The sequence below is a fragment of the Emys orbicularis genome, chromosome 16, assembly GCF_028017835.1.
Source record: "Emys orbicularis isolate rEmyOrb1 chromosome 16, rEmyOrb1.hap1, whole genome shotgun sequence".
NCBI lineage: Eukaryota > Metazoa > Chordata > Testudines > Emydidae > Emys > Emys orbicularis.
Window position 1 is genome coordinate 24,903,633 of NC_088698.1, and position 12,825 is coordinate 24,916,457.

General features: G+C 53.0%; 1 protein-coding gene across 1 annotated transcript in view; it reads left to right on the top strand.

Moving 5' to 3' along the window:
• NCOR2 (nuclear receptor corepressor 2) overlaps window positions 1-12,825 on the top strand; it is a 290,178-nt gene that overhangs the window by 215,410 nt on the left and 61,943 nt on the right. The window contains exon 19 of the mRNA XM_065417750.1: window positions 4,311-4,842. Within this exon, the coding sequence (XP_065273822.1) occupies window positions 4,311-4,842 (532 nt within the window). The remainder of the gene's footprint in view (window positions 1-4,310; window positions 4,843-12,825) is intronic.

The window sequence follows — 12,825 nt, forward strand, 5'->3', positions numbered from 1 at the left end:
CTTTTATGACTTTCCTGACCTAAACAACAAACATCCCGTGACTTCTGCTTTGGAAAGTCCTTCTTCTTCGTGGCAGCAGCACATTCAGTAGCTGCTAAGCCCCAGGGTCAGCACACCTCTGTATTTTTTAATATCTTCTTTCAGGCAGGCAATTTCCGCTCTCCCATTTGAGCAGAAGAAGGGGAGTCAACTGAAAGTGACAGTTTTAGCTATTTCTGGCTCAGAAACCTCAGCCGCGAGTTTGGGAAAATGTGTGTAATTTACGGCAATGGTCCCATTTGACTTTTGTCAAAGTAATTTAATAACTTAACCAGCAGTGCTGGCCCCATGCTGAGCCCTGGCCTTGGAGACCAGGCTAATGGGACTGGAAATTGCAAATCTTTTCAAGTCTTTGTTGAAAGTGATTCATGATAAGGCAGGTGCCAGGTAAATCTGCGCTGGGTGATCTGTGACTAACAGACCTGGTGTAAGATGTGGTTATTGCTCTTTGTGAGAGCTGTTCAGAGTAAAACCATGTGTTTTAAGATTAAAGACTTGAAGACAGATCTCTTGACACACTTAGAAGCTTTACATTATTACGGCATCAAGTCCCATCTCTTATTCATCCTGTGAGGCAGATGGGACTGTATTTCTGAAGTGGGCTACTGAGCTGAACAAAGCTATAAGCCAAGTGGATGAAATGTCACAGGAGCAGAAATGTCAGAGCAGCGGTATGCTTGAGCAGTTTGCCTAGCTCCCCTGTGACATTTGGGGATGCATTTCGGCATAATGAATACGGACCGGAGGGGGGAGGGCTTTGGATGAATTTGTTGCGTGATTAATTGTCTGTGTCCGAACTACCTGGTTCGCGAGCGCAAAGCGTACGTACGGATCACCTAACGCTTCAATGAATGGGCCTCTTATAGCAAAGCCAGGCCGGATAACTAACTGTAGGATGCACCTCACCAGCCAGTGCACAACTCATTTGCAATTCAGCTCCCCGCGCTCGCAGCAGGTTCGCAATATTGGGAACGAACCCATGGAAATCTGAAGCCTGGTTGAACCAGAGGCGAAATGTCTGCAGACATCTCTTCGGTCTCGGCAGACCCCATTTCACTTTGGGAAGGGAAGCGGGTGCATTTCTGAGCGAGGCTTTGGCCAAATACACCATAAATCTCTGTCCGGCCTAAATACTGTAAATTCCTGGCCCATCGTCCTTGGGTGACTATGTTTCACTGATTTATTATAAGTAAATAAACATCAGGGAAGGCTGAAATTCCTATTGGCCTTGGGGCATTTTTCTGCCAAGAAAGTGGAATACTTTGGATGTGCTCAGACGTAAAGCTATCAGAATACTGTTCCTCTGCGTCCATCCATTTTGGATATAACTTGAAAGCCTTGCAGACCGATACAGATCTGTGTCTGGAAGGAATCCCACCTTCCCTCCCATCCTTACTGTATTGAGGGGGAGAGCAGTGCCCTTAAATCCCGAAGCAAGTTCATCTTGACCCTACACCTCTGACGTTCTGAGATATTTTGAGAGTCCTCAACTCCCACTGATGGAGCACACCCTTTCCCTTGGGTCAGGAACCCCCTGAAGGAGTTGCAGGCCATCTTGCCAAGGCACAGTTCACTCCAAATATTCCTCCCTTTGGGCCAAAGAAACAAAAGCCGTCTCCGCTCTGGAACGCCTCCCTGCATCTAGACGTGAGTGTTTTCAGCTCAGGAGGAAGCCATTTCCCATAGATTTGGGGATGCTTAATCATTAACCTGTCCTGAAACTCTGGGATATTTTTCCTCCGGCTGACCCTGATCTCCTTTCTTTTCATATTGGCTGCTAAACAAAAACGTGTGGCAGGCTCCTTCTGCTGCCATGGATTTCTTTATGGCTGGGCTGCGGGGATGGGGGAAGGCTGGTATCCATAGTCACAGTGATGCAGTCCTGGGAGGCAAGCAGAGAGGTTGGAACCTTGGATTAGGCCTTGATCACACTGGAACTGGCCCCGATGCCTTGACGAGGGCTGGTTGGAATTTCGAGAACGATGCAAAGAAGAGTGAAGGGAGCAATTTTAAATGTGTCATTGGTTCATAGGGCCAACAGAGAGCTCCCGCCTGCCTGGTTTTAGACACAGGGTTTTGGCTCTTGGATTCATGACCCTGTCCCTTGGTTTTTAAGGCTGGGCTCCATTATTAGAATGGCACCCAGCCTACAGAATGCACTCAGCCCAGGCAGAGAGAGGAGCATGCTTCTTTCTGTCCCTGATGTGTTATGGACAGTGTGGGGATCCCAGCACTTTGCTGTCCAGTTCAGAGACCGGGTAGGTCGACAAGACCTTCTCCCTCCTCTGACCAGAAGGTGTGGGGTTTGGGAAGGAGAGAATTCCCCCTCACAGGTGGGGGAAGGGAGTCCCTGGAACCCATTTTTATGTGGGGTAGCGGGAACAGGAGAATATTGCTCCTGTATGGGGTGGGCCGGGAGAAGGTCAGACCACGGCACCACTGTTGGGGGAGTGCAGAAGAGATGAGGAAAGTAGCCAGGAGGATGAGCTGATGTCCCCGTCCCACGCAGTTGGGGCGGGAGCATGGTGGGAGTTAGACCTGAAGGACGTGCTTTGGGGGGACAAGCTGGGGCTGCTGGTTCCAGACTGAAAGCCAGTGACCCTAACACACAGCATATGGGAGATGGGGATTTGATGCGTCCACCAATGGGAATTGGAAAGGGTTCAGAAAATGGCAACCAAAATGATTAGGGGTATAGAACGGCTTCCGTATGCGGAGAGATTAATAAGACTGGGACTTTTCAGCTTGGAAAAGAGGCGACTAAGGGGGGATATGATAGAGGTCTATAAAATCATGAGTGGTATAGAGAAAGTAAATAAGGAAGTGTTATTTACTCCTTCTCATAACAGAAGAACAAGGGGCCAGCAAATGAAATTAATAGGTAACAGGTTTAAAACAAACACAAGAAAGTATTTTTTCACTCAACGCACTGTCAACCTCTGGAACTCCTTGCCAGAGGATGTTGTGAAGGCCAATACTATAACGGGGTTCAAAAGGGAGCTAGATAGATTCTTGGAAGATAGGTCCATCAATGGCTATTAGCCAGCATGGTCAGGAATGGTGTCCCGAGCCTCTGTTTGTCAGAAGCTGGGATTGGGTGACAGGGCATGGATCACTTGATCATAACCTGTCTGTTCATTCCCTTTGGGGCACCTGCCATTGGCCACTGTCAGAGGACAGGATACTGGGCTTGATGGACCTTTGGTCTGACCCAGTATGGCCGTTCCTATGTTATGTTCTTGTTTTTCTCCCAAACACAGTCCTGTCTGTCTGGGCACTGGTGTTCTCCAGCTGGGACAGGGGAAAGCAACATGACTGGGACATGTACAGGCCAGATTTTCAGCTCCCATTGTTCCCGCGGAGGGAAGGGAAGCATGTGTGTTGGGGGAGGGCGAGAGAGTCTCCACGGGAGCTACTGGGTGCTGAGCACTTCTGAAAATTTGGCCACAAATGTCTCAGTGAAACGCACTGTAAAATCCCCCTCTGTTCTGGGGTTTGTTATGGTGTGTATAATACATAACTGCATTGTAATGGGGATTCCCATTGGCCTGCTGTTAAAGCACTGGGCTGGAACTCAGGAGAGCTGAGGTCTATTCCCAGCTCTGCCAGTGGTCTGCTGGATGAGCTCAGGCAAGGCACTTCCCCTCCTGGGCCTCAGTTTCCCCATCCGTAAAAGGGAGCTAATGATGCTGCCCTCCTTTGTAAAGCGCTGTGAGATCTACTGATGAAAAGCGCTAGATAAGATCAAAGCAGTGTCCATTTTTGTTTCTTGACATTTAAGAATAGTAATCCAGGAATGGGCCACGATTGCGGCTATTGCTCTGAAATATGGGGGAATCAGATAAAGTGGCTCACTCAGCTCCCAGCCACCCAAAGCCTAAGCCCCACCCCTGGCAGTCGGGTCCCTCTGGGCCATTGCTGAATTGAATGTGCTGTAATGGAATGTTCTGGATGCTGGAGAAAGAGAGGGGGAAATAACAAACCATATGCTGTCGTCTGCTTCAGGTGGGACGTTGACGCTGGTGATTTCCGAACTTAGGGCTCCATTCTTGTTGCCAGTTGACACTGGTGCATCCTGCTTCCCCAGTGCGGTTACTCCAGCGTAACTGGGAAGAGAATTTGGTCTTTCATAGGGGATTGAAAGTGTTTCACAAAGCTGGGGAAGTACCTTCCTTCTTGTGTCTGCCTCCTCGCCTCATGTTTGTGTATTAGATGTCTAAGGGGTAGTAATGAACGCTATAGAAATTGATTCTGGTTTGATTTCCTTTCAGCTGCAGTAAATCACAGCTCGGATACCGAGAGTATTCCCTCGCCGAGGCCTGAAGCCAAAGAAAGTGGAGAGAATGGGCCCAAGCCTACACCTGGGCCTGGGAGAGACTCCGGTCCAGAACCTGCCCTCAAGGCGGAGGATGCTGATGCTGCTACTGCAGCTAATCCCACCGCTACCACCACCCCACAACCCCAGGAGGCAGCTGCTGAGCCAGCCAGCAGTGAGGAGAAGCCGCTGGAGGAGCTGGTGGTAGACGTGGTGAAAACGGAGGAGCCGGAGGAGAAGCCAAGCGAGGAGCCCTGCAAGAGTGAAATCAAAAAGGAGGAGACCGAGGACTGCCCGGAGGGAGACAAGGCGAGCGACAAGAAAACCGAGAGCGGCAGCAGCGCGGCGGGAGCAGAGGCGGCGCCCAAAGCTGAGAAGAAGGAGAGTCATAAACCAGGCAAAGCCGCCGGGCTCAACCCCGACAGCGACTCCAGCGCCACCTGCAGCGCAGACGAGATGGACGAGCAGGATACCGGGGACAAAAACAGGTAAGAAGAGGTGACTGGGAAGCAGAGCCGGCAAAGCAGGTTTGGCAAAGGGGCCAGATATCCTCCCTGCCCGTGGGAGCCTTGGCAGCTGTGTGGCTGGCACGCCTCTTGCAGGGGAGGTTGTGCCTCAGGCCAGGGGGGTGTCGGCAGCTCACGCTGTGGCGGGGGAGATCTTTCTCCCAAGTACAGTGATGTGGAAGTGTCAGGGGTGCATGGCGGATGGGATCTTTCCTGGGAAGTGCCAGTCATCGGCCATGGCTGGAGCCAGGAGGCAAGGCTAAATCCCGTGGGGTCCTTCTGTGTTCCCCTAGCCCTGTCTCCTTCATGCCTACCATAAGGAAGCTGATTCTGCCAGCCTTGCTCAGGCTGAGGTGCACCCACTCCACGTAGTGCCCCGGACATCAGCGAGACCATTGGTGGAGTATGGTGCTGCTCTGGGTGAGGGCATGTGGAAGTGATTGGGGGGCCTAAGGCACAGAGCAGACAGCTCCAGACTCCTGAGCGCTACTCCCAGCTCTGCCTCTGACACGCTGTATGACCTTGGGCAAATCACCTCTCCTCTCCGGGCCTCTATATCCCTATCTATTAAATGGGGATAATGATAAGGCTTGCCTCCCTCGCCGTGAGCTTGACAGGCGTAATTAACTGATGTTTGGGCCCCTAAGATGGAGGGGGGCGACAGAAGTAAAAAAAAAAAAAAAAAAGGAGCATTTTTATTAATTAGGTCTTTATCCTGAACCTAGCAATGAGTGCATTTGCTGACCAAGTAAGTCGTTCCCATTTCTAATGCCTGCCATCCTCATTCTCATCGGGCCAGCCCTTGTCTAAAGCTCTTTAATGCTTTGTGTCTTTGAGCCTTGTGCTGGCAACAGCTTCTGAAGGGAAAGTGGAATAAAGGGCACCAGGCTGCCCTGCTGTGTCACAGACCAGCAATAGATGGCTGTGGACAGCAGTAAGACAGAGGTCACTGGCTGCAATACGCTCCTGTCCTTTATCGATGGCAGGCTCTGGTGACCTGTGATTTGTGGCTTATTGCATAGACTCAGTCGATTTCAGTAACGGCCATTGGGAGCCACACTTGTGGGCAGTTTCTCCTTCAATGGCTTCATACTGTTTGCAGGGAAGGAGCTGCTTTGATCTCTCATTTACAGCGTGGAGAGGGGACTGGGGTCTGAATTGTTCCCGGGGCGGAGAGAGGCCATTTAAACATCTAGACATTAATTATCCGTGAGGAAAGCAGGGCAAGTCACCGGCCCACACATGCTGCAACTCTCTACGCCTCTGCCATGAGGAGTGTGATCGGACTTGTATGGGATCTCCCGTATTTGCCCCGTAGACCCTGGGGAAATGGAGACCTGGCTCCTCCCATAACTTGGGGCTGCATGTGGAGACAGGGAAGCAGCTGCAGGGTGTTTTAGATTAGCAAGGAGGTGAATATTCAGGATTTTCAGGGGTGTGGCCAGACTTCTGGAGGAGGCGGCAGGTACCTGGTCCCATCTGCCCTCCCCCTCAGCCAACCGATTCCTCAATCCCCAGCCTCCTAGAAAGATGTCGTTTATAAAAACCAATTCTAAAATTGATTTTCCATCATTGCTCCCCTCTGCCTTCCATCAGCAGCAGTCGGTTCTATGGGTGAGTGAGAGCCCTCTCGGTTCCCTTCCTTCCCCTTGTGTGGAATTGCTTTTGGGGAGGGGGGCCCTGGCAATGGGAGCCTCCCCCCCGCCACACATACACAGAGCCAGGGAGGTGTCCCTACACCCTGTGGGGAACTGGTTTGTGGGGGGGGAAGCCAATTTGACAGCAAAGCAGGATGCGGGGGGCATGTGGTTCAGGGCTAGGAAGCTGGTACTGAGGGCTAATAGCCTGGCTGGCCCAAAGAATGGGAAAGCAGCAAGTTCCCCTCGAGGCGCCTGCCCTCTCCAGCGTGTACTTAAGAGAGACAGATCAGCTCTCTAGGCTTTGCTGCTGCACTTGCATGGAACATGGTGAGGTTATTAGCGAGCACAGTTCGCAGAATAGAATCAAAGATGCTGTTTGTACTTCCTGTGGGAACGGCGGATTCTGCTGCAAAGCTTCTAAGAGACGGGGCTGCGGGTGAGTCCTGGCCGGGCTGCCTGAGGCTGCTCTGACACAGGGCCGTAAGGCTGGCCCCGTCACTCGTGGCTTTCCTGCCACGGAGTTCAGGCCTGTTTGAATTTGTTATTCCTCCTTTAGGCAGAGGAAGGAGCCCAGCCTCCCCCCACCCCTTACTAATCCCCGTGAGAAAGGGGGAGGGTGGCGCTCAGGTTGACTGTTAACCCACCACAACAACAGCAGCATTTATCAGCTTCCGGGAGACATGCTTTATCCCAGGCTCCCCCCAGAGGCAGCACATATCTGCCCTGGCAAACAAATACCAGTTTTCAGGGACGTTAAACATTAAACAGGCTTCCCCCGGGGCCTTGTGCCACTCCTCTTAGCAGCCACCGTGCTGAAATATGGGATATTGCAGGGGTTCCGGGCTTGGCTGCCTGGGAAAGTTTGACCAGTTATACCAGTATAATTAAACTGGTCTAGTTGTACCGGTATAACTCCCCATGTGGACACACTCTTACTCTGGTTTACAAGTAGCTTCTTTAGTCTTTAGAAAGCAACCCCAGCTGAACTGGGCAATCCCTTTTCTACCAGGGGGCATTCTACTGGGTTAACGATGGGTCTGCGCTGCAGTCAGAGGGCCATACCTGTGGGAAGGCTTTGCTTTAGAAGATGGCGTGAGAAGGCAGCAGTGAAGCCATGGCAGGCTGGGCTTCAGTGCAGCCTGTACCATGCACACCCCGGCCCCTGGGTACGTACTTGGGCAGCTAGCCCATGCTGAAACACCTTGACTTATAACCAGTGTGACTTTCCTGTGGAGATAAGCCCTCAGCTCTTATCTTTACTTTGGTTTGGTGAAGAACCTAGCCATCTTCTCTGGGTGCTGTGTGTGTGTGTGTGTGCGCGCCTGTGGGTGTGGGTGTGTATACCCGCGGGTGTACGCAAACACATGCACGCACAGAGTTTTGTCTGCTGGGATGCAGGAAGCTGTTTTCTCCCTCCTTTGCTCTCTGCTCCACTTACAAGTGCCTTTAGTGGCTTAAAGTGTTTTGCTTTCTCCTTCAGGTGGGGGTGGGGTAGCTCTGCAGGATGAGGAGGGCAGGGGAGGACCAGGCTGGAGGAGTGATGCTTAGGGACAGCTGCGTTGGCTGCCCTCCATCGTTCTGCAGGTCGTGCTACTGAGTGGCAGGCCAGGGTGAAGATAATCACAGCTTTAAATCTCCAGAGTTAAAAATACAGCTAATTGTCTTCATATATATCCCTTTAAAAAGGCCGCTAGCCGTGCCAGTGACGAAGTTCAGCTGTCGGTCACACTAGATGTAAATGAACGTGTGATGCCGCGCGGATTTAGCCCTTGCAAGTGTACAGGAGGCTGAGTTGTAAAAGTTACAGGAAGGCACTTACCACCTGTGCTTGGTAGTTATGTGCCCAGGAGACATGGTGCCAACCACTGCTACGTTGCTACCCAAGTACCCTGCTCCCTGGCAGCCCGGCAGGGAAAACGGGCCCAGTTCTGCAACTGTTCAGAAGCCTCTGACTTTTTGCACCCAGACATGAGGCTAAGTATTTGAAAGCTTTGAGGAGGAATTTGGATTGACTACAGTGATGCCCATGGGCGCCAGGTTTGTATAATTTTTGATGGTGCCCAGAATGGGTCCAAGCAGAGCTGTCCCATCCATAGGACGGACTGGGGCAACCTCCCCAGGACCCATGCTTTGGGGGGCCCCGCTCTTCATGGGGATGCGGTGTCCTAGGCAGCCTGGGGAGTTAGCGGGGGGGCCTGGCCCCAGTCCGCCCCACTCCGCTCTGCCCTGCCGGCCCCCGGTGTCACTTGGTGGAGGGGATGGAAGCTGGAAAGAGGCAGGGCAGGGGTGGGGACTTGGGGGAAGGGGGCAGAGCAGGGGCGGGAAGAGGCAGGATGGGGCTTGGAGGAAGGAGTGGGGCGGGCTGCGGCCAAGCCCCCCGCTGCTGCCAGTGCCAGGCCCCCCACTAGCCCCCCCAGGGTTGCCCTGGTCCATCCTATGGATAAATATAAACCCAACCATTGGTGGAGCTGGGCCCACATTCCTGAATATTGGTGGAGCACAGGCACCACAGGCCCATATAACTTGCCACCTATGGTGATACCCAACATTGCTTACTGCAGTGCGTGGATTAGTGTTTTGGGGGGTTCTCTGCAGTAGAATGAGAAATGGCACCATGATAGAACTCTTCATGTGGATCCACATGTCACACTTTTACAGTTTAGCCCCAGTCTTCCATCTTGTCTTTTTCCTGGGGTACGTCTGCACCCAGCCAATGTTCATCCCCCTTCCATGGTGCTGAATCGGGCACGAGATCCATAGGGACCCTGCATGTCCTTCCCTCCCTGATTTTTCCATCGCTCAGCTCTTTGGGGCTCGGTTGCCAATGTCGAGAGCATAGTTTGGGAGACCCAAAATTAGCAATGGAAGGTACGTGTGTGTGTGTAAGTTAGTGTCCTGGAGATGTCCTTCTCCACTTCACACACATGCCGATTAGATGTGTAAAGTTCCAGAGCCCGGTTTCCGGACAGGTGGTTTACACAGTAAAGCGATGTCTGTTGCTTTCCCAGAGCTGTCCACACGTCTTCATTTCAGTCAATTGGCAGTTTATGTAATTTACAGCCATTGTAACAATATGAATTATATGAATCTGAGGATCTCCAAGTGCTTTACAAGCCTGAATTAACTCAGCCTCCCAGCTGAGGGTTTAATTAAGTTTTTTAAAACCCAAGTGCCTAAATTTGGGCTTCTAAAGCCACTTTAGGCACACGAGAATCTGGGGCCAGATCCTCAGGTGATGTAAAGCGGCGGCTGCTGGGGAGCTGGCCAGGTCTGTCTGTAGACGGGAACTGCTGGGTGCTCCGCACTTTAGAAAATCAGGCCACTGAGCTAGCTGTCCAGTGAGGCCATTTGTGGAGTAAAATGCTGCTGAACGTGAGCAAAGCTGTCAGAATCCGGCCCTGCCTTTTAACATCACTAGAACTGCCTCTGAAGGGTCTGTGACTGAAATCGCTGCTATGCCTTCAGCAGCGCTCATGGGTGAAGTGCAGCCCGGTCTCGTTCCCAGACAGCTCGCCGCTCAGTCGGCCTGTTCGTCAGTGAGGGGATTGTGTTCACCCCGTGGATTTTGCTGAGTTACCTGCTTGGCAGGATTTGTGTCTACTGGGAACTGGCAGCCCTCACTGAAGGTGCAGCGGGCTCTTCCCAGCCAGTGGAAGCTGGATGGAGATGGCTCTGGCATCAGGGCGTCTGGAAGTTACATTTGCTAGGAAAGAAATGGAATTCGATTTTCGGGGGGTGGAGTTTTTTTGTTTGTTTGTTTTTTAAAGAAAAGACTCTGAGGTCAAAGTTTCCAAAAGCGATGAGCTATTTGGATGCTCAGCCAGATCTGCCTTGCAGGGGCCGGAAGGGAAGAGAGGGTGCATGGCCCAGCCTGAAAATCAGGGTCCCTTCCAGTGTCTCAAGTTGGGCAGCCAAAAACTGAGGTCCCCAAAATCACCAGTCGCTTGAAAATCCTGGCCAGAGTTTGAGCCAGTCGGTCCCTTACCTACACCTGTCAATGGCTTTGCATGGCCGTTGTGGGGCATAGGCCCCCTGGGGTATGTATCCTTTTACATTCCCACAGCGGTCGAGCTTCTAGCTTTCGATACACTGCAGCTGGCAGATGCTGTGCATTTATTCCCACGACGGCTCTGATTAGCCACCCCTCTTCTCGTTTCCTCCTCAGAGAGCTCCTGGGCCAGGCTCCTGGGGGGAATCCAAGGCTGTGCATTTTGCAGGTCCTGCCTTGTAACTAGAATCTGCTGCAGGAGAAGGATTGGTGGGGCGGGAATGGAGCTAGGGCAAGGGGCGGGGAAAGGAGGATGGGCGCACAGCACAGAGATATATTTATTCCCCTCACATGGCCTCGCCGGACTTGTTTATCATCCAAGGTTGAACACAGAATGACCTTGAAATTTATAGACTGAAAAGAGCAGTCAGCTCGCAGCTCCGATAAACAGAGCAGGCTGTAAACCTTAAAACTCTGGACTGCTTCACCAGCTGGTAGTTGGGAGAGAGAAGCCGAGGGTCAGAGAGAGGCCTGGTCCAGTGGTCTGAGCACTAGGCTGGGAGCCAGGAGCTCTGACTCCCTAAGGCAAGTCCCTTCCCCACTCCCCAGGGGTGCCAGGAGGGTTCAGCTTTGAAGCTAAAAAGCACTGAGTGAGCTAAACAATCCTGGGGAGCGATGTGAGTTAGCAGCTGCCCTGCATAACACGGTGACCCCAGCAGCCCGTGCTGTGAGGCCTCATCCTGCTCCTGCTGAGGCCAATGGCAGGTCTGTTGTGGAGTCTGCATTGCATTGCTCTGCAGCTGGCTATGGAGGGGTTCTGCGCCCCGCCCAGCCTGCCGGCCCAGTGAATACAGACCCTGGGCTACGAGCCAGTGGCCAGGCCGTTCACTAACACAGGTGAAGAAGGCAGCCCTGTGCGAGGGCTGGGAAGCAGAGTGTTGGGCTGGAGGGCAGCACTGGTGTATTCGTCACTGCAGCCTCTTGGCCAGTGTAAAGCGAGGGAAAGTTTCCTCCCCCCTCTTGTGTTCTGCACTGACGACTGCCTGATTTCAGCACCCCCCACCCCCCAACGCTCTGCCTTCCTCACCGCTCCTGTTCTCTTCCTCTCCCTCCTCTGCGTAATCACATGCGCACAGAGACACAGACACACCCTGAGATTTCCCAGGGTGCCCAGCCCGGAGGAGCAGCAGCATGGGGGAGAAGGGAAGCAGAGCCAGGCCTGCAAGAGAGGAGGCCAGGCCGGGCCAAACATGACTCAGACCCAGCCCTCCCTCCAAACACCACAGACCCTGCCAGCTTCCCGCCAGGACCACCCAGCAGCCTTCGGGAAGCTCAGGTGCACCAACCTGGCGATGAGCCAGCCTCTGAAGGATTGACCCAAAGGGCTGGAGATGGGGGCAGGGCACTCCCAGCCCTGGGAGGAGGGGGGAGCCCACTCAGACACACACTTGAGATAAATCTTTCCTGGCAGCTCTAGCCTAAACTCTTGCCGAGTGGCTCGGTTTGGGAACCATGCCCTAGTGGGGGGGCTGTTTTATTGTCTCTCGCTCTCGGGCAGGGAACCTCCAGCCCAGCACATTGTGCAAGGATTGTTCTTTGCTTTTGGCTCTTACCAGTGAGTTAGAATGGCGCTGAGAGAGTTGGCTTGGTAGCCAGCCGGTCGCAGAGGGGCAGGCCCAGCCAGGAAATGCCCTCCGAATGCACCGGCTTGTCTTGTGGACCTGATGAGATCCTGTCTGACTGGGCCGGATCATTCAGTTCCTCACACCGCTCGGTTGTATTGAATCCGGATGCAAACTTTGGCTTTCTCGCTGTGAGAGAGATCTCCGGCCCTGGGCCTGCTTGTGATTTCACACATGCTGGTGAACTCTGGAGTCCCAGACGAGATCAGAACCAAGCACCCTGACTTCATAACTAACCGGCCTCCGGCGTTGGCTCTGATTCGTCCCTGGGCTCACGCGAGAGTAATGCAGTGGCTTCATTAGCGTTACTCCTGATTTACTCTTGCGTACGTGAAAGGAATTGGGCCCATTGAGCCAAATCCCGTTCTTCGTACTTATGCCCGGGGTCCTGTTGGAGTCGTACCCTTCTGAGCAAGGCAGGCAGGGATCGGCCCGCATTTCCTCTTCTGGAGCTGTATAATCCCAGCCCCCTATCCTGCCCTGCCTTTCCCGCTGCAGCTGCACTCCATGGCCGAGTAGCTCTGGCTGTCACAAGCTGCACTCCATGATAACAGTGCTCTGTTATCTCCTAAGGTCGGTGCTGTTTACCGGGGAGGGGAGGTGTGCTGTATCCCGGCCAGTGCTCTCTGTGCAGTAGCAGTGAGCAGTACCGCGG